The 21794-nt window shown below is 34.1% G+C and overlaps 2 protein-coding genes across 2 annotated transcripts; one reads left to right on the forward strand and one right to left on the reverse strand.

The window, feature by feature from the left end:
- Positions 1–7139: 7139 nt before the first annotated feature.
- Positions 7140–12725, forward strand: LOC133680504 (U-box domain-containing protein 33-like). Its single transcript, XM_062103492.1, has 7 exons — positions 7140–7637; positions 7847–7965; positions 8289–8398; positions 8873–9428; positions 10374–10925; positions 11325–12047; positions 12330–12725. Exons 1-7 carry the CDS (start codon positions 7367–7369, stop codon positions 12510–12512), a joined length of 2514 nt encoding a protein of 837 aa, XP_061959476.1. The 5' UTR covers positions 7140–7366; the 3' UTR covers positions 12513–12725.
- Positions 12726–12859: 134 nt separating this feature from the next.
- LOC133680506 (uncharacterized) lies at positions 12860–14615 on the reverse strand. The gene is made up of 4 exons (XM_062103493.1): positions 14310–14615; positions 14040–14162; positions 13768–13929; positions 12860–13642 (listed from the first exon to the last, which is right to left on the reverse strand). Exons 1-4 carry the CDS (start codon positions 14450–14452, stop codon positions 13078–13080), a joined length of 993 nt encoding a protein of 330 aa, XP_061959477.1. The 5' UTR covers positions 14453–14615; the 3' UTR covers positions 12860–13077.
- Positions 14616–21794: the final 7179 nt, after the last annotated feature.

The following is a 21794-nucleotide window of genomic DNA, read 5'->3' on the forward strand; positions in this document are numbered from 1 at the left end:
CGCTCGAGAATTACCCAGGTCCCATCGCCATGTGATTTTCTTTTTGGGCACCATATCCAGAGAGAAGTACGAAGGCTAATCTTCCTAGGGAATACCAAAGCAAATATGCAGTTTTTTTACGAAGACGTTTTGAAAGTGTTTTTTTAAGATATATTTAAACTAAAAATATATTAATTTAGTATTTTTATTGAGAAATTTTGATGTAGTAATATTAAAAAAATTAGAAATTTCAAGAATCTTTAAATCTTCAAACAAATGAACCCGTATCCACTGTCGTTGCATCAGAAAGCTGCCTCGGCGTCGGCGGTATTAGAACGGCGGTCCTCACGTGGGTCCAAAATAAAGGGTAATTAATTTCATGATGTAGGTCCCACCAATCTTGTGGCTGTAGGCCCTGCATGCTCATGGACTTTGGATTCCTTCCTGCTGCTATAGATAACGAGATTATTCTCAGCACTTTCAATAAACTCCCATCTTAACTCAACGGTTCATTTTGGACCTGGCTCGTCCACTTCCTGACCAAGCTTATTGTAAGAATAAGTTTACTTGGAAATAACTTTATTTGATTTAATTTACTTGAAAAATCAACTTATAAGTCAGTTCAACCATATTAATTTTTTTAAAACAACATAATTTTAATTTTCTAAAAAAAAATTATTAACTTGATTAACCATCTATCCTGATTTTAAATATCATCTATGTCAGATTAATCTAAATATCCTTAATAATGATAATTTTTAGAGATGTTTTATTAATTTTTTTAAAAATAACATAATTTTAATTTTTTTAAAAAAATTATTAACTTGATTAATCCTCCATCTCGATCCTGTATATGTCGAATTAATCTAAATGTTTTTCATAACAATAGTTTTTAGAGATGTTTTATTAATTTTTTAAAAAAACAATATAATTTTAATTTTTTAAAAAAAAATTATTAACTTAATTAACCCTCTATCATCTATGTGTTGAATTAACTTAAATATCTTTAATAGCTATGATTTTTAGATAATCTTAATGTGTTTAATACAAAAAAAAACAATATAATTCTTGAATTTTTTATTTTAAATTATTTTTTATATTTTTAGATAATCTTAATGTGTTTAATACAAAAAAAAAATTAAAAAAATAAAATAAATACACCAAACACTACCGACGGATGAAATGTGGATCATTTATATCCCCTCAAACGATAAATTGACGGTATATGATCACTTGAATTGTCTCTCTCCAGCGGAAAGTGGGGGCCCCGATTGGATTGCTTGGATTTCATCACATCATAGACATGATAACGGGTCTGCTTAATTTGAGGCGGGCCCCCTCATGTCTCCCTTCTGTCTTCTCTTTCTGTGATTTTAATTGCACCCCTTAACCTCGAAGTTCATTAAGAAATCCAAATCACAGCAGCTCTTCGAAGATTGCTTAAATAATTTCGTATATAATGGTTATTCGATAGTGCTCTGAAAATAGTAGAAGAATTGAATTGATCTGATTTTTGAAATTGAAAAAAAATAAATAAAAAGTGACTAAGGTGATAGCTTGGAAGTGAAACTGCAAAGATAAAGGGGAAGGAATGGAAATACACCAAAATACAGGGCTACAGAAACAAAACCTCCCGGCAGCCCAGCGACCTTGGTTTCATTAAATATTATTATCATATAAGATTGTTTACTGCATGCTTAGAGGCTTAATCATGTTGCATATTGTGATTAGGAGTGGAAATAGTTATGATAACGTGGGGTACGATACTTCATATGAAAAGGGACCTCACACACACACACACACACACACACACTCTCATGGCACATAATTGCATCTCATGCTCATGCCTAATGATTCTGCTTCCCATCTCCGATCATCATGTCCCATCCCCGGCAATCATCTCTCCCCATTTTCCTACCCTTCGTCTTCCTACTTTCCGGATATCTTGTCTTCCCATATCATGAAAAGAGGGGTTGCCTTTCATTACATAATCAGGTCACTACAAACCTCTTGATGAACAGAAGTTTCGGGAGTGTTTGGAGTAGAGGTAGCTTGTGCTTTTTTAAGTAAAAAGCATGTTTTTATAGTTTTTGGAGGTGTGGTTTGTGCTTAAATGTATTGTACCTTTAAAAAAAAGCCACCACACCTCCAAGCCAAACACCTTCGAAAAGAAAAATTCCTCACACTTGTAGTACTATATCTGATAGTTCATTAATTTGATCTGATAATTTCGTGGAGAATATTGCTGAGAAATAGATTCAACTGATCCAAAAATGTGTCCTTTTCCTTGTGTCTGTGGACAATGTAATCTAGTTTCATATATTGGCTATATATATGTAAAGCTGCAAAACTGCTCGGAGTTAATGGAGTTTTCGTATCTATATTTGCCTCAGTAACAAAAATCCTTAATTTGGCAATTCAAACAAATTTGTTTTTTATAGTTCTGGTCAAGCAAGGGGCCGGCAGGGCATGGTCATTTTATCTTGGTTTCCACCAAGAACCATGCCCTGCCGGCCCTTGTTTGACTATAAGATGCCGAGTGGACAACCTTTGTTCTTTTTCTTTCGATAGGAAATCTATAGGAGTACTCTTGTCTGCTTGATCATGAAGGAAATTTGGATCAATTAATTCTTATATAATCATATTATTCCGTCCACAGGGCATAGATGACGACATATATATAAAGTCAAGAGAAATTTGTGAACGATTTTATTTTTTCAAATTAATGAATCAATCAAATTGGTAATTTTTGTGTCGACATAGACTATTTGTATTTTTAAGTACAAATATGAAACACTTAAAGCAATTAACAATGACCCACAAAATATTATTTAGCCAAGTGTACAATTAATCCTCCTAATTCTCCGATTACTTCTTTATCATACGAACATAAACTGCTTAATTCATAATATATATATATATCTTTTTGGGGTATAGATTACTGAAAACCATATGTGAAAAATGCCAAGAAGTAGTAGGAACCTTACCCGACTTGTGCTTCCATATAGTGGCAGAAATTATACAATATATTAAAAGGAATCAGTGTTTCTATTACTGTTTATCTAGACTTAAAACACCGTGAATTGAAGCAGTGTAATGGTAGCTCAATCCTTGCCACAAAGAGTTGCAAGGGCAGTGAAAGAGGGTTGATGTTGTCTTTTCACTGGAATGCATTTGGCATTGAAGGGATGAATGAGAAGAAAATAGCCACTTCAAATTTTGGTGCGATTGCCCTGGGCGTCAGCCAAGTTGGCACCCCCACGTGACGACACCTGGTGATTAGGCTGACCTGAGCGCCACGTGACGTTGGGGCTGGGTGTCCTTGCCCTGGGCGGTAGCCAGCCTACGCTCCCATATGGGACACCTAGCGTCTGGGCTGCTTATCCTTGCGCTGGGTTAGATTGAGCGCCACGTGTCGAGACTTGGAGCTTGAGCTGCCTGCCCTTGCACTGAGTCAGACCCGAGCGTCACGTGGCGCTGGGGCTGGCTTTCCTTGCCCTGGATGGGAGCCAGGCCCGCTCCCCCATGTGGGGACACGTAACGCTTGGGCTGTTTGCCCTTGCGCAAGGTCAGACCCGCGCGCCACGTGGCGCTGAGGTATTTGCCCCGCTCCCAGGGTTAATGGATCCTGCGTTAGGACTTAATTTTCTTGGGCCCTTTGTTAGGACCCAAGGCTATTGGGTTTAAGTTTCTAAATATAATTATTTTCCACATAAATATTATTATTTTTATTATAGTTGAAAGTATTAATATCAAACATATTATAATTTGTGTTATTAATATTATTTGTTCAATTGAAATAAAAATAATAATATTTATACCCCAAAAATAGTATTGTTGATATTAATACTTTGAATTATAATAAAAATCAAAATATTCATAACACAAATAATACTATTTTTAATATTAATACTTTCAATTATAACAATAAAAAAAATATTTATACAGCAAATAATAATATTTATACCACGAATAATACTATTTTTAGTAGTAATACTTTCAATGATAATAAAAATAATAATCTTGTATCACAAATAAAAATATTTTTTATATTAATACTTTGAACTCCAATACAAATAAATATCAATATTTTCAATTATAATAAAAATAAAATTATTTGTATCGCAAATAAATTCATACTACAAATAATAATATTTTTTATATTCATGCTTTGAACTATAGTATAAATATTAATATTTATAATACAAATAATAGTATTTTTAATATTAATACCGTCAAGTATAATAAAAATAATAATATTTATGGCAGTTGGGTTGCCCTGCCCTTGCACTATGTCAGACCTAAGCTCTATGGGATGCTGGGGCTGGCTTGCCCTACCCTGGACGTGAGCCAGGCCCGCACCCCCATACGGGGACATCTGACGCTTGGGTTGTCTGCCCTTGCGTTGGGTTTGACCCGAGCACCACGTGGCGTTGGGGTTGTCTTGCCAAGGGCGCACAGCCAGACCCGTGCGCCACGTGACGAGACCTGGCGCTTGGGCTGCCCTGCTTGTACTAGGACCCAATGGTAATGAGTCGTTGTCAGGACTTTATTCGTTTAGGTCCTGCACCAAGACCCAATGGTAAATGGTCTTGTGGTGGACCCAATGTAGTTGGTCCACCGCAGGGCCAAATGGCAATGGGTCCTACGTAAGACCCAAGTCTAATGGGTCCTGTCTCATAACTCAATTCGCTTGGGTTCTCACCAAGATCCAAATAGTTTGTGTTATAAATATTCTTTAATTTTTTTTAATATAATAATGTGTGTTATAAATATTATTATTTTTTTATAATTCAAAGTGTTCATATTTTTTAATAATATTATTTTTATTATAACTCAATATATATATATATATATATATATATATTATTTGTGGTGCAATTATCTTTGAAATTCTTAATATAATTATTTCTGTTATAAATATAATTATTTTATTATAATTAATATTATTAATAAAATAATTAATAAATTTGAAAACAAAAGTATTACTAATATTAAAAATATATTATTTTTTATATTATAAATTTTTACAGTATTTTTTATAAAAATAAAAAATAAATCCGTAGCGCAGCTATCCACCTAGTTTACATTAAAAGAGAGCAGGGTAAACCTGCTCCTTCAGCATACGGGGATGACAAAACCACGCCATTTTTCCAAAAAATAAACGAGACTTATTTTTTAAGGCATTTACTTACATTTTAGGCGCTTGTAGCCCAGCCCAGGAACACAGACCTGGCATGCCAGCCCACCCTCACGAGCCTGGAACGAGCTGACCTGCTCCCTTTTTAATTTTATTGTTTACTGAACTATTTGTTTATTCAGTTTTTATTTTTGGGAAAATAATAAAATTTATTTATCTATGTTCCTGATTTTAATTAATAAATATTGTAAAAAAGAAAGAAATATGATTTCCTTAAATTTATCTATGTTATGATTTCTTTTATTTTCTATAAAAAACATATATACATATATAATTTATTATTTCTTAATACCCTGACTTTATATTATACATTTGTACTTGAAGTAGTACAATGAAACATATGAATGAAAAAAAATCTTTTTCCTTAATATTAACTTGAAATTAGCAAATTAAGTATCAGTAGCAAGTAAAAAGAATATAATTTATAAGATAAATGTTATTATTGTAGGGCATCCCTGTTTCTGAGCAGGGTGGTCTAATCACTTTTCAAGCAGAGAATACATATGGGTCTGTACAGGGATTAGGGCCGGGAAGAGTTGACTGTTGTTTAGGGCTTTAATCTCCCCTAATTGTGATTTGGGCAAAGATCAGGGCTTCCTTTTGGGCTTGTCCTCTATTTGTTCTAGATAGCAGATTGGACTTTGTGCTTATTTTTCTTTTCATATAATATTTAGAATTTAGAATTTATCGATAGAATCCTTTTATTTTTCAATAAAAACACATGTCTTTTAACATTTTGCTAGTCTAATATTTCATCTTTATTTCTCAACTTCAAAATGAAAAAACCACATGCTAAATGATTGACTATGATAAGGTTGTCTTGCCATTAAAAAACCACATACGAGTATTCATCCACGAGTGGGCAAGGTATAGAATATTTTATCTTACTAAATGATTTCCTGATCATATAAATAATAGGATGATTGGATATAGTAGAACTTGATTAATTTGGGATGAAATTATCATATTTAACTTATATATATAGTTATAAGATGTAATTTTAGGTTGCGAGTCAAGTAAGTTGATCTTTAAAATTTAAAATAATATTAATTTATTTCTTTTAAAATTACAATATTCAATTGAGGCTTTTTATTGACCCAACTAATATGAGACAGTAAATCATTGAGTTGAACAATCAAGTTGAGTCTCGTTTTATAAGCATGCCCATGTAATGTTAGCATTGTGCCTAATCTATCAAAGGCTCTATCTTATTAAAATTATGTCGGGTTTAGGGTGTGTTTGATATTATGATAGCGATTGCGGTTGTGGTTGAGGTTACGGGTGAAAACGTTTTTTGTTTGGAAATGTATTAAAATAGTACTTAAAAAAAATAATTTTTGACATCAGCATATTAAAATGATATGAAAAACATAAAAAAATAATTTAAAATAATTTTTTTAAAAATTTAAGTGGAATACGATTTGAATCATATTTCCAAACATTATAAAATAATATAATAGCGTAGTTGATGGTAAGTGCTCAAAGGTGAGATTGGGTGAGCCAAGGAAGCTCGAGATAATATGAGAACAAGTTAGTTTACAAGTTACGTAATTATGTAATAACTTAACTCCTAAACACCTCATTTATTTATTTATTATGATTATAACATTATTTTCTAGATTTTTATTTTGGTATTATTTTAAGGTTGTATTTGAAAACGTGATTGAAATTGTGTTTTTTTTTAATTTTTTTTAAAAATTATTTTTTTTATTTTTAAATTATTTTAATGTATTGATATAAAAAATATTTTTTAAAAATATTTATAAAAAAAACATTTTAAACTATAATCAATTTCAAACGCTAAACGAAAGACGATTCAATTCCATTACAATAGTTGATGCAATACCCGAAACATGTGATGACGTACTCTCATGCCACGCATTCTCTTCAGTTTACTACACAAAAGAATTCTACACGTGCCCTCTCTCTCTCTCTAATCCTGCTAGTGGCTCATCCCCCCTTCTTGCATCCTCTATCTCCACTAAAAGTCAACACAAATGTCCAACGTACTCTACCCTCATTTCTTGGAAACCGACAAACACTGAACACCCCCCTTCCCCCAAATAAATAAATAAAGAATTATAATATTCCAATCCCACAAAATCACACTTTTGATTTGCTCCTCTTACCAAATCCTGCGACTCATTCGAAGAAATACCAGATTCTCTCTCTAGCTTCTCCAACAAGATGGAGCTCCTACACCCCGCCCACCCGCCCCATCACAACCTGAACCCAAAATCCCATTCTTCGGGGTTAGTGGTCGGGTCTGATCGGATGTTGAGCTCTGATCAGTTGCTGGACATTGTTGAAGAAGTTAGCAACGAAAGAGTGTATGTGGCTGTGGGGAATTCTTTAGAGAAAGCTTTGAGCTTGCTCAACTGGGTTTTCAATATCTTAGGAACCAGACAAATTTGTTTGCTTCACGTTCACCGTCCTTCTCCTCTGATACCTACTCCCTGTAAATTCTCTCTCTTGCTTTATTTTTTTGGTCTGTATACTGTACTTCAATCTTGAAATGCTTGTCGAGTTCAATTTCTATCTTCTTTTTTTCTTCGATTCTTGTTCTTTGTTGGGTTATTCTTAGAAAGTTTCTTGAATCCAAGATGGGGTTTTTCTTCATTCTTTTAATTATTGTTAATTTTGTTGTTGCTGGGATTTTTATTGTAGTGGGGAAACTGCCCGCAAGTCAAGCAAATGCTGAAGTAGTGTCAGCATTTCGAAGGGAGGAGAATGAGCAGACAAAGAAACTTATAGATTATTATCTGATCATTTGTAGTAGAGCAAAGGTGCGTTGTCTCCCAGATTATCTCTCTGTACATGTAGGGGAATGATATTTTAATGTTGCCTGGGAAGTGATTTTCATGTCACTTGACTTTAAGATAGGGTGGTACTCTTCCTGGTCTAATTCTGCTGTTAAAAAATGCAACTTTGCCTTTGACCCTGCTGCCAAGCTCTCTAGGGACTTTTTTTAAAAAAAAACATTAATGGCAACTTGATTTAATTATAGTATTACTTTAATGCATTTGCATGTAGAGTAACCAGTTGAATGATTCTTCATTACAGGCATTTATTTTCTTTGCTAGTCACTGGGAAAATGCTGACTTTGCAGGTTGAAGCAACTATTATTATAATTGAAAACGACCAAGTCCATAAGGGGATTGTAGAATTGGTGAACAAACATGGCGTGAGGAAGCTTGTTATGGGGGCTGTAACAGAAAAGTAAGTAGATCACCAGTATTATCTCAATCACTTATATGAGTTTTGGGGTGATCGCCATGAAGTGTCTCGTAAGTGAAAATGCTTTTGTTGATTCTAGCGGTGCAGCACCTGTCTTTGTGCACTGCATGGTTTCATGTTTTTCAAACCTGTAAGCTATGCACCGATAGATTATATAGTAAAAATATAACGCGTTATCATCTCTTAAGACAAATATACATTCTCAGTCAAAGACTCTACTCACTTTTTGAGTGTTTAAGCCAGCTTCAGAACAGGAGGATAGTAATACCTTTTATCATCTTGCCCCTGAAGCAAATTTTCAACAGCAGACTTGTATTTTCCCGGCACAAACTTTGTTTTCCTGTTACTGTTTTGCATACTGGATGCGTTGTGCTCTACTTGGAGCCTTATATGTTCTTTTGTTTTTATTCACCCATCTATATTTTTGTTGTTTTCAATCGAAATGGTTCGATGCAGTTGTTTGAAGGTTAAAAAGAGCTCCAGCAAAGAAAACTATGCAGCAAAATATGCTCCTTTGTTCTGTGAGATATGGTTTATCAACAAAGGGAAACATGTGTGGACGAGAGAAGCTTCTGAAAATTCAAATCCTCTACCAAAATGCGATCATGCTGAGAATATGAGTTTTGAAACTCTAAGATCTGAATCTTTGCGATATAGCAAGAGTAACTTGCCATTCGAAAAAAATAATCTTCGATCAAACTCTGCTGCAAGAATATCTTGTGCCAGAATTAGCGGTTTTGTTCAGAATGAATCAGTGTGTGCAGAATCAGTGTTGCCAACTATATATAGTTCTTATAGTTCATGGTCCTGCCATCCTCTCCAGAGTTCAAGTAGCAGCTGTGCTCCAGGATGCACTTCCACTGAAAGAAGAGTTTCTTCAGGTTCTGATTCAAAATTGGAGGAAGAAAGCTCACATTCTCATGTCGAAGAAGTGCGTTTAGAAACAGAAACATTGGGGAATGAATCATTTGAAGATTTTTTAAAGCGCAAAACGTTGGAAGCTATCAGCAAGGTAACTGCCACTTCAATATTCCTGGTTTATTTCCGAATTTAGTTTGCAGATAATGTGGCTGTGTTTATGACTCCTTGGAGCATATACTTTGGAGGAGACTATAAATTAGCGGTCAACTTACTTTGTCCCTAGCATGTTCTGAATATTCTTGTTAGAAATATCAAAATTTTTGTGCCCCTTACACCAGAGGTCTGTACTTGCATATTGAATCAATTGTAAAGAGAAAAGGTCAACAAGAAAAGAAAACTTGGGAGGCATGACACTTTTTTTCACATTTATCTTGTGAAATTTCAAAATTATTTTCTTTGCTTATGTTAAATAATCATCTCAATTCAAAATCTTAAGCTATTAATTGAGACTCTAAGATATGATGTGTATTATTATTTAATACACCTTCTCAAGTGAAATCTCTTTGGGCTTGAAACTTGTGCATACCTGCTACCTTGTGTTTAATTTTATTAAATAAAATGGGGGTAGTGAGATTCAAATTCATGATCGCTTGATCAACAAGGCTTCAATACCGTGTCAAAAAACCATCTCAATCCAAAAACTTGAATTATTAGATGAGACTTCAAGATATGATTTATATTATTCTCTAACAGTTTATGGGCAATAATCAAATGAAAAAATTGCTTAAAAACAGACATTAACGTTTCATTAATCGTTTTTAATGTATTTCGACAGCTTGCCTTTTCAAATTAGTCGTGGTAACTAATACAAATTCACATCATGGAATCTATCAAGTAGTCCCAAATATATTCTCGCTGTTTTTCTCTGAAATATTTATATGGACGGTTAAGTTAGGGGAGTGTGCTAGATATTTGAAGATTTAAGAAACATGTGAAATAAAAGAAGGCTACTCTTAATCATTTCCTTGAGGCTAACTTTTGTATATGCTGTACTTGTTTTTCATTGGAGAGAATCTAATGCCTCTCTTCTCATCAGGTCAAAATCTTTGAATCTGCCCATGCACATGAAGTTAAACTTAGAAAAGAAGCTGAAGATGCACTCAATAATACAATAATGGAGCAAGAAAAGCTATTGGAAGAGAAAGATGAAGCAACTAGAAAGCTAGAGAGGACCATGAGAAATGTTGCTCTTCTAGACAGCCGTGCACAGGAAGCAAATCGCAGGTCTGAGGAAGCTGCTGGAGAATTGAAACTCATTCAAACATCCATTTCATCTCTGAGGCAGGAAAAGCAGAGGATTCGACAGCAGAAAATCGAAGCTGTACATTGGCTTGAGCGGTGGAGAAGCCATGGGCAGGCAGGAGCTTCAAACTGCAACGTAATTCTTGGAATTACTGAAGAGTTGCCTGAATTAGCGGAATTTTCTTTGTCTGATTTGCAAACTGCAACATGCAACTTCTCTGAGAGCTTCAAACTGGGTCAGGGAGGTTGTGGTTGTGTTTACAAAGGTGAAATGTTGGGTAGAACTGTTGCTATAAAAAGGCTGCATCCAAATAACACGCAAGGGCAATTAGAGTTTCAAAAGGAGGTTAGAGATCTCCCTTCCTCTCTATTTCTATCTATATAGAGAGAGATGTCACATGTAGTTCTTCACTGGAGCTTCTTGTAGTCATGACTTGAAAATATCACTATTAATCCTTTAAATTGTTTACATACATGCCTTGGGTGTCCCTGGTTACTTGACAATTATTTGGACAAATCCACAGTTAGATATGATCTTCATAGTATTATGATGTTTGAGACGATCAGAAAACAATGGGCATATTTAGCAATCTGATTCAGAATAATGTTGTCATCCGTGAGACGCATCATAAACCATCTGATTCAGAATCTAGAATGCTAAAATTGAATTGCTTTGGCTTAATTTCCCAGCACATTTTATATCACATCATATGTCTGAAATAACATGCAGTTTTTATTTAACCAGGTCCAAGTTCTGGGCAAACTGCAGCATCCTCATCTGGTGACTTTGCTTGGTGCATGTCCTGAAGCATGGTCTCTTGTATACGAGTACTTGCCCAATGGGAGCCTCCAAGATCGCCTTTTCCAGAAAAGCAACATTTCCCCTTTGACATGGAAGATCCGAACACGCATTATAGCTGAAATCTCAAGTACCCTTTGCTTCTTGCACTCTTCCAAACCTGAAAAGATTGTCCATGGTGATCTTAAACCACAAAACATCCTCCTGAATTCTGAACTTAGCTGCAAGATATGTGAGTTTGGAATTTGCAGGCTGGTAACTGAGGACAGTCTTTATTGCCCAAGTATTCATAGGAGCAATGAGCCAACAGGTTCCTTTCCGTATACAGATCCAGAGTTTCAAAGAATTGGAGTTTTGACACCGAAGTCTGACATCTATGCCTTTGGAGTGATCATTCTGCAGCTACTCACTGGGAAGCCACCTGTTGGATTAGTAGGTAAGGTACGTAGAACACTCTCATGTGGGAAATTAGCCTCAATTCTGGATCCATCAGCTGGAGAATGGCCGATGTTTGTGGCAAGGCAAATGGTGGATTTGAGCCTGCAGTTCTGTGAATTACGCGGCAGGGATAGACCAGACTTAACTCCTACACTGGTGAGGGAATTGGAACAGTTGCATGTTTCAGAGGAGAGAACGGTACCATCTATCTTCTTGTGCCCCATTCTCCAGGTAAAGATAGCACACGTGTACAATGAAATTGAGAGTCACATGATTGTACACTACAGACACGCCCTTTCTCCCTCTTCCCCACACCTCTTTCCTTCAATTACATCATTTTCTAGGTATGCATATGCATAGGCTTGGCTTTATCAGCACGTAAAGGCTCATTGTCGTATTGAAGTTGAAAAAGCATTCCTCCAAAATGCAATTTTTGCCGCATGCTGATTACCCTAGAGCAGAGGTGTCATATTTTGCTCAAGTTGGCTTACATATCAAATGGTTTTCTTTCAGGAAATAATGCACGACCCTCAGGTGGCAGCTGATGGGTTCACATATGAAGGAGAAGCCTTGCGTGAATGGCTGGCAAATGGCCGTGAAACATCACCAATGACCAATTTGAGATTAAGTCACTTGCTTCTTACTCCCAACCATGCTTTGCGTCTTGCCATACAAGACTGGCTTTGCCAAACTTAAAATTACATGCATTCAGTTACATGGCATGTTCATCATGTTTGTATAGATTGCATTTTAGGCTATCCTTGCTTCACCTTGTATATAATGGAAATCACTGCATGTAAAATAGCGGGTAGTATTTCAAACGCTGCGATAAAATTCCGCTGTGTTTGATTATTTGTACAGAATTGGTCCCGGCCAAGTGAATTAAACCTGAAAACCATTGTTATACAAGCTAGGTGTGTATAGATGTCTAAGAAATATGAAGCCCTTGACTAGAAATGGCAAACTTTGATGCAATCATATTAAGCCATGGAGCTAGGAGTCTGTACGGGAACTATTTCATTTCTCTAGCTAGGATCAATATCTTGATCAAAAGCAAAGGCAGTTGATAAGCATTTCAAAAGGTGCTAAACAAACCCGTCTTATCTCATTATACATTAACATAACAGAAATTCAATGCACGCCTGATTCTTCTGTGGGGATATAATTGTCAAACCCGCATCAAGTATGATAAGAAAAAACCTGGGCCACTGACTAATTGTACAAAGAAATTCGCAGATGTGTTGTTTACTAGATTGAAATCCTAACATCCTTGCAATATCCCATCTCTAGCTGAAAGGAGGGAAGCAGTAGTTTGGTTCTCAGCATCACTGAAGGGATGATCTTCCTCAACGATCCTTGGTTCATCTCTCCTACCAGCCAAAAGTGGAGTAGCCTCCCTTGTGTCGTTCCATTGATGTACTTCCTTTTTAGGAGCCAAGTTTTCTTTGAGATTTGTTCTAGGTTTCTCGAGCACCTGCCAATTGTTGACACTATCCCAAGAATCCAGATTCACCCTTTTCTGGCCAGACTCATAATTTGCGTCATTTCGGCTCTTTTGAAATGTTTGGATCGAATTTTCTTCTTTCGGGGACAAGAGTTTATTTTCCCAGGAATCATTCTGAGAAATACTTCTTGCAAATGTCCCATTAGAAGATTCCTGTAGAATGCCTCGCGCTGATGAAGAACTGTGGCAGAAGCTACCAAATCCCTGAATCCCTCTAGTCACCTTTCTAGCTCGCTCTCTTTCTTCTTTGAGAAGAGGTCCTTTTTCAAGCAGGTTCAAGATTCTCTCTGATTTCTTTCTAACTGCGAGACCCCAGTTGAATCTGCACATATTTTTCATTTTTTGTGACGACAAAGCCAAAAATGCTTATAACGCATCTATATAAATCCAAAGATCATCAGAATAACAGAAATATATATGAATACAAGTATAAAAAGAATCACAGACCCTTTCACATCTATACACTGAAAGCTTGCCATCTCCCTAATAACATCTTTGTCAATCTGAAACTCCCCTGCCACACTCTCTGGTCCATGAGTCAACAAGTGTTCAAGTATAATAAGGGAATTGTAAGAGGGCCTCCAGTTCTTTCTCTCAAATCTCAAGAATCTGATTTGGCCGAAAGATTCAAACATACAATGTAGGTATCAAGATCATGCAATTCATGAGAAAAGGAATGATTTTAAAGAGAAAAAGACCATGGAACCAGAAATGAAAACCTCTTGTGTAGGATCTCCACAATTCTCCAATAATCATCAACTTCAAAAGCAGCCCTTGAAATGGATCCAAGGGTAGGACTATCTGGAGCCCATGAATTCCCATTCGTAGCTTCTTCAGTCAACCTTCCAAATATTATTCAAGCACCATCAAGACACATATAACCCATATCAAAAAGACATAATAATACACCCAATATCAAGTCAAATCCTAGTTGAAATGAATCACTACTGGTGTTTAAAAGCTTAACCCATAAATAACAAATGCCTTACAGTTGTGCTGGTGTGACATCAGTGAGAGCTAATCTAGCACTCTTGATCTTTTCCTTGAAGAAGAAAGAGGTTTGCTTCTTAACTTCATGGAATGACAGCGTCCCTATATTGTTGTTGCCATTGCTTTTGCTTAAGATAGACATGATTCAGGATTCAGAATCAGCCAAGAAAAGGAAAATCGTAAGAGTTATTTTTACATCAGGGGTCCTCTCACTAATAAAAACTTAAAATTCTTAGAGTGGACAGATTCAAAATAATATTTAATTCAAGGGACGGAAATTATGTTAATAGCGATTGTTTCAAGGTAAAGTAAAATAGTGAAAAGGATGTCTAGGTTTTTTAATATGAATAATGGATGTCATGCCAACATGTCCACAGTAAACATTATGGACAGAGGGTTCCCAGTTTGAATTTCAACTTTGTGTCTGTAAAAAATGTTTTTGTCCTCTTCTCCATCTCCCTGCAGAAATTATCTCCTTGGAAGGAGCGGGGTGATTTTGACAGTTTGGAGGTTTATTTTGAATAAATTACCAGTCCCTGTAATTCTACAAAATTAATTAATTGGTTATTCTAGTCTTAAAAATAATTAATTAGTCTTTTGCTTATTGAGTAGTGTAAGAAAATTTAATTTTAATTTATAAATTATCCAGATAATATATTTGGTATTAAAAACGAACAAACAAAATAATGCGCCTCAGGGATATCATCAAAAAGAAAAGAAGTGTTGCTCGCTAGTCGCTAATACCCCAGTTGGCTACTACTGCTCGTCAGTCTCCATTCCCCCCAAAAACTCCTGATTTTTTTAAAAATAGAACATTAATGAAAAAATTTTAGAGTAATAATACTATTTGAAATTTTTTTTAGTAAAATATTATATTTTTACATTGTTGCATGATATTTAAAAAATATTATTATTTTCAAATCATGACAAAATAATTATTACATTATCTTGCTTTAAAAACATAATAATTAAATATTTCACGCTTTACAAACGCCACAACTTAACATAAAATAAATAAATAAATAATCATATCTTGTATTTCTCTTATAGAAACAAAACAATGGTGGTGAACCAATCAAAGAAGAAAATGAAGCGACTACACTCCAAAATCTACCAAAGGTGGGTAGATCTTAACAAATTCCATATACAAGTTTTTTGTTTTTATATTAATGGGGTGTCTGGGTCAGCTTGAGCGTACCTCGACTAATTCCATAAGTCCTGAAATTAATGACCATATAAACCTCCAGTGGCCATCATATTAGCAACCACAGAGCTCGAACTTGAGACCACAAGAAAAGCAAACTCCTTGATCTCAAGCTCTTACTATTGGATCACCTACTAGATGATTATATACAAGTCATTCTTGCTAGGAAGACAACCTACAACAACCCAATATCACAACTTGATAGATTTTTCATGCCAATTCTTTCTTTCCAAATCTAATCTTGGTATGACTCTTTATAATTCAGATCGAGTTGTTATTGGTATTTCAATTTCAACTAGCATGTCAAAGGCACACACACCTTTTGGGTGGTGATCTCCTCCCAACATTCACAAATGTTCTTTTATCGTATCATTGAGAGCGACACCACGTCCTCTTCTTGATGAAGCGATGTATGTCAATGGTGATGGTCTGATTTGTCACTGGCGGGTTTTTTTGCCTTCTTTTCTCCCCCCCCCCCTTAAATATTATAGTTTGACTCTCTTTGTTATTGATATTTCAATTTCAATCATTCTTCTTTTGATTTCTATTTTTTGTTTTTTTTTTGTAGAAGTTTTATTTGTTTTAATTTCATCTTTCCATCCTAACTTGCTATATATTATGTTTTCTGGTCCTCATTATTTTGATTGACTCGTTTCTTATTCCCTGAATACATGTTTGTCTTGTTAACTCGGATTAACTCGAGCATGTTTTTTTCATCCTTTCTATTACTCAATTTTATCCTTTCATATTTAATGGGCTGAGAACTAACATCATTTATCCCCATTTACAAAAATATTTCTTTCTCAAGTTATTGTTATCACTTTTTTTATCCATTTGTTGTCATTATTTATTTTTTTATCTTCTGATTAAAATAAAACTAACTTATATGACCCAGTTTAATCTATGATTCGAGGCATAATTTTTTCTTTCTTTCTTTAGGCTCCGTTTGTTTGCAGGAAAGTAGTTTTTTTTTGGAAAGTGAATTCCAGGAAAGTGAATCCCAGAAAAGTATTTTTCGATGTTTGGTAGTGTAATGAAAAATGAACTGTAAAACATTTTCCAGTGTTTGGTTATGTTATGGAAAATGAACTGGAAAATAATTTATTAATGAATTAATTTTTTTTTTCAAATTTATCTAATATATGAGAAATATTAAATATAAATATTTAATCACTTACAATAAAAGAATAAAATCTAAAAAGTGTAATGATGAATTGTTTTATTATATCTTATATTCATATATAGCTTATTTTATAAAATATAACTATATATGTCATATAATATTATAGAGATATAACCTTGTGAAATTTTTCATAAATAAAACCTATTAATTTTATTTTTCAATTTTAAAAGCTTAAAATATGTTTTTTTTTCATATGAAAAAAGCCAAATTAGTTTATGGTATTAAGATTTTTTTAACCAAGTAAAAGTTTGATATTTGGGTTTTTTGGTATGAAGATTTTTTTAAAAGATAAATAAATACAAAAATATTTTGATAAATTTGTTGGATAAAGAGTGCTTTTTGTTTTTTTACGGGTATAGACAATTATCCTTGTAATATCCCTTTAATATATATCAAAGAAGCATTAAGAAATAAATATAAATATCTTACATCAAACATAGTCATGCATAAATATTAAGTTTTAATGTAATACTCATACATATTAGTTCAAATTAACAAACATAAACATGCTAGACCGAATTAAACAAGTAAACATACTTGTCAAATAACAAACATAAACTTTCTTATCATAGTGAAATCATCTAGCAATGAGGCATGTAGTAGTGTTGGTTCGCAAAATTATGAACCTAAATTTTCCTCAAATTAGCATTTTTTGCCATAAATGCTTTTGCCAACATTTCATTTTGGACCAAGTGATCAAAAGCATCACCAAGAGCGATCTCCTCGAAGCCTTCAACTTTCATCACTTCTGTATATAGCTCATTAACATCAAGTTGATTTTTGCTTAGGCTTTAAATTGCAAACGCTACATCTCCAATCTTTTTAGACAACTTTTCAACACTATCATCTTCATACGTTCAATATCTCTTCTTATGTTGCCTTTTTTGGGTATTAAAGGAAGATGTCTCTTTACCTTTTGAAGTTTTTTCATATTCTCCTTCATTTTCATTTGAAATAGACTGCACTTCAATGTTCTCTTCCAGGTTGATATCAACATATGATTTGGCATAATTTCCGGTTGTCATATCTTTTCCAACAACAATTGTCATTGCTTCATACATATCAAGTTTTTTGTTGAGATACTTGTCATGATTCGGATGTGTCTGTTCATAAAAAAACAGAATATATAATTTTCAGTTCCTTGTATAAAGTTTTGGAAACAAAAGTCAATGTAAAAATTACATAGAATACACTATTTATCATACATTTACTTCTTCATCATATACATCTTTCAAAACCGTAATCATCTTCAAACAATCATCCCAACCAAAACCACTTTTATTTTTAAGTTGGCTTATTATTCCCCATTCTTTTTTCACAGTTTTGAGATGATTGTCCACATGCTTCGGCTCGCATTGCACGTTAAACTTTTGACTAATTTCTGTAGCTACCTTTACAAAAGATTCCGTTTTGAAGGTGGAAGAAGGCTTGTTTCCTTTAAGTGCCTCCTCGACTAATATCTCAAGTAGCATGTGAGACATAGGCTTAGACCATGTGAAGTGCTTACCTTTGCATTTTTCATTCTTTGCAGTATTCATTTCTACAAAAAAATTCACAAATTTATACAAAATAAAATTATACAATATTTAGATTGAACTAATTTTATACAAAAAAATACAACTACTATTTAAAGAAGAACACATGAAATACATAATAAATTATAATAAAGTCAACAAACAATCCAAATATATAACAAAGACAATACAAACTCAAGAAAGACACAATAAAAACAAACACATATAATTAACACTCAATTACTAGTTTCTTTGAGTGTTATAATCATTCCACATGGTTGATGCAATCATTTCTCTTTTTGTTATCCACTCCCTATTCTCTTCCCTCTCCTCCCGTTGGCTTAAGCTGATTGTTCTTCTAATTGGTTCACTTTCTGAACATATTTCTTCCATAAGAAAGTCATGAGGATCAACTCCCATTATGTGGTTATGAATAATACAGCATGCAAGCACAACATTCACTTGTGTTTCATAAGACCAAAAAGGTTTTCCATCAATTGATCTAAAATGACTCTTCAAAATACCAAACCCTCACTCCAGTGAATGTTCTGTAAACTCATTCAAGTGGTATCGAACTCCACGAAAAGGAGTAATGATTCCTTTTCGAATACCATAACCAGCATCACCAAGATAATATTTCCCTACAAATAAGAAATAAAACCTATTATTATCTTTATCTAATTAGAAAATTTACATGTTTATTGCATATTGTAAATATTTAATTTATACCTTCTAGAATTTTTAGTCCACTAGGTCTTGATAGTGCATCATCTAAAACCCGAGAATCGTGTGCACTTCCTTCCCATCCAGCTAAAACATATATAAACTTCAAATCAAAAGTTATAGCTGCTAAAACATTTTGTGTTGTTCCCTCTTTCCGACCTCGAAACTTTCCTTGAATTTTAACATGAACATTTGCAGGAACATGGGTACCATCAATTGCTCCCACACAATCCTATATAAACATGAAAAAAATAATTTATAACCTTTTCTTCTAGATGTAATTAATTAATTAATAAAAATATTGATATTGTTCTCATACCTTAAAATAAGGATAGAATCTGCGATTATTCATTATCTCCGCGAGAACTGTATCCCCTAGGTCTTTGATAAGGTGTTTGTATAACTTAAGAACTGCTTTTAATATAATTCTAAAGTAACGATGGATAGTTTCAATAGACCTATAGTATATACCACTAATAAAATGAAATCTTTGGTTTCGACCTATAATTTATAAGAACATAATTACTTGCTCCCTAATAGACACATTTTGCGTTGATCATAATAGGTTACGACTTGTGAGAACATTACACAAATTATATAACACAATTGGTTTCATACGAATTTGTTCAACGCGATGTCTATCACCTCGATTCAAAATGCTATCAATATAGAATTCTCGTTAAGCAATTGCATTTATACGTGGTTCTCTTGGTATATAAATTCTACTTCTTTCTTATTCAATAATAGCTACTCCTGCAGCTATGACAGTTACAGCTGCTCTCATACATGTTGCATGATTAATCTTACTATCCATGATAAGAAAGTGAAGTTTTCTGATAATGAAACCTAAAAAGTATGGAGAAATAAACATTCAAAAAGCATATCAAATACTTACACATTCAATATATTTGGATAGCTAGAAATACTTGTAATTCTAGATGTCATGTTCAATTCAATTATGTAGTTCAGATGTCATTGAAAATAAAACACAAAAACAGGAAACACCTGATAAAGCATCACAACAGCACAAGCATTAATATAGGTGCCACCCATTCACCATGTTTATAACCGTCAGATTGAACTCTTGATAGAGACCACCAAGTGAGGACACATTGTTAAATTAGGATCACAAAAACTGCTATAAAGACATCCTCGATACGTTGAACTCAGAAGAAGAAAGGAAGAGAAGCAAAAAAAAGTCCCGTTTGCTGTTACTCCATTAGCTTAAAAAATCTCTTCCAATAAACACAAGCCCTGTTGTTAGGGAATGCAGAGAGATGAGAGGGGTTTTGTTAACAAATTCTAAATTATAGTGCCAAGAAGTGCATCGACGGCAGAAACTGCCACCAAAAACACGTCGAGGATGGGTGGTCCATAGTGTTTTCTCAAGCGATTTTCTCCTTCTTAAATCTTGTAGTTTTCACTTTCCAAAATCTTAAATCTCTCTCTGTATATTTTATTTCCTAAACTTTTTTGTTTTCTAGTGAAGTTTTCTTTCGATGGCAGAAAAAACAAGTGATGGCCACCCGACCTTGCTTCATGGGAAATATGAACTGGGTCGGTTACTAAGCCAGGGCGTAATTTGCAAAGTGGCAAGAGTGTAGCCATGAAGGTAGTTGGCAAAGAGAAGGTGATAAAGGTAGGAATGATGGAGCAAGTCAAGCGAGAAATATCAGTTATGAAGATGATGAGGCACCCCCATATCTTTTCTGGAAAATAGATCAATTTTTTGCCACCATCTTTATCATTTTCCCCCTTGCCCATCCTGTTATAAGTAACATAGATAAACTGCCCTCAAGAGCAGAGACTGTGGATCTGAAATAGAGAGACGGGTTCTTATTGGAATTGGGTGGTCGAGCAAAAGAGATCCTAAGTTTTGGTAGTGGATTTTGAGTGTTATCCTGCACCAACAGCAACCAAAACAGTCTTGGGGCATGGAACAGAGATAGAAGGCACGCTCTCTCTTCTCAGACCAATACCCAGAAAGAATGATGTCCTAAGTAAATGGCCTTGAATTCTATTGATAGAAAGATTGAAAAAGTGTGGTGGAGTAGAAATGTGGCGATGGGATGAAAAGTAAAAGATTATCAAGATCTGAGATTATCAACACGCACATTAAACAAGCAAGATCTGAGATCCTATACAAAATAGAGCATGGAATTGTTCTGATTTTTTCCCAAGAATTAACAAGCTTACAAGATTTATACCACAATCACAATTAAAAATCCAAATAAAGAACAGGAAAAAAAAGACAGAATCTAGAAATATTTGAGGAAAATAATTACCTGAAATAAGATGATCCTTTGTTCCAATAATGAGATATGAGAAGGAAGATTTACAGCTAACGCATAGTAATTTTTTGAAGAGATCAGTTGTAAAATTTTAATAAGAAAGAAGGAGAGATTTGTTTCATTGTCCGTAAGTGAAAAAGGAAAGGAAAGTGTTTTCCAAGAATAAAAAGGGGAAAACACTTTCCTGCTATTAAAGTTAACATTTTCCTTCTACCAGAATTTAATTTCCTTTGACTAACTTTCCATGTATTTGCCAAACATGGGAAAGTGGGGAAAATAGTTTCCAGGAAAGTGAATTCCTGGAAACAAACATGACATTAAAATACATATGCACTACCTAAACATCATTTTTAATACAAAAAAATGCCTAGCGACATAGCATGGGCACACAACTAGTTTCATCTTTTTAAACAATTTTGCAATATTAAAATGAGGCAGTAAAAAAATCTAATTAAAATTGTTCTAATAATTTGATAATGGAGTTAAGTTGAAAGTGCAGTTGTATCTAAGTTTTATTTAAAGATCACAATGTACTTTTATTTATCATTCTTGGAGATATAGGGTCGCAA

This window comes from Populus nigra, chromosome 19, assembly GCF_951802175.1.
Source record: "Populus nigra chromosome 19, ddPopNigr1.1, whole genome shotgun sequence".
Lineage (NCBI taxonomy): Eukaryota > Viridiplantae > Streptophyta > Magnoliopsida > Malpighiales > Salicaceae > Populus > Populus nigra.

Bases quoted from the DNA above. Each gene is read 5' to 3' on its own strand.
- LOC133680504 (XM_062103492.1), top strand. From the start codon at position 7,367: ATGGAGCTCCTACACCCCGCCCACCCGCCCCATCACAACCTGAACCCA. The intron at 7,966-8,288 runs GTGCGTTGTCTC...CTGACTTTGCAG, and splicing joins TCATTTGTAGTAGAGCAAAG to GTTGAAGCAACTATTATTAT. The intron at 10,926-11,324 runs GTTAGAGATCTC...TTATTTAACCAG, and splicing joins AATTAGAGTTTCAAAAGGAG to GTCCAAGTTCTGGGCAAACT.
- LOC133680506 (XM_062103493.1), bottom strand. From the start codon at position 14,452: ATGTCTATCTTAAGCAAAAGCAATGGCAACAACAATATAGGGACGCTG. The intron at 14,163-14,309 runs GTAAGGCATTTG...AATATTTGGAAG, and splicing joins GATGTCACACCAGCACAACT to GTTGACTGAAGAAGCTACGA. The intron at 13,930-14,039 runs GTTTTCATTTCT...CGGCCAAATCAG, and splicing joins GTGGAGATCCTACACAAGAG to ATTCTTGAGATTTGAGAGAA.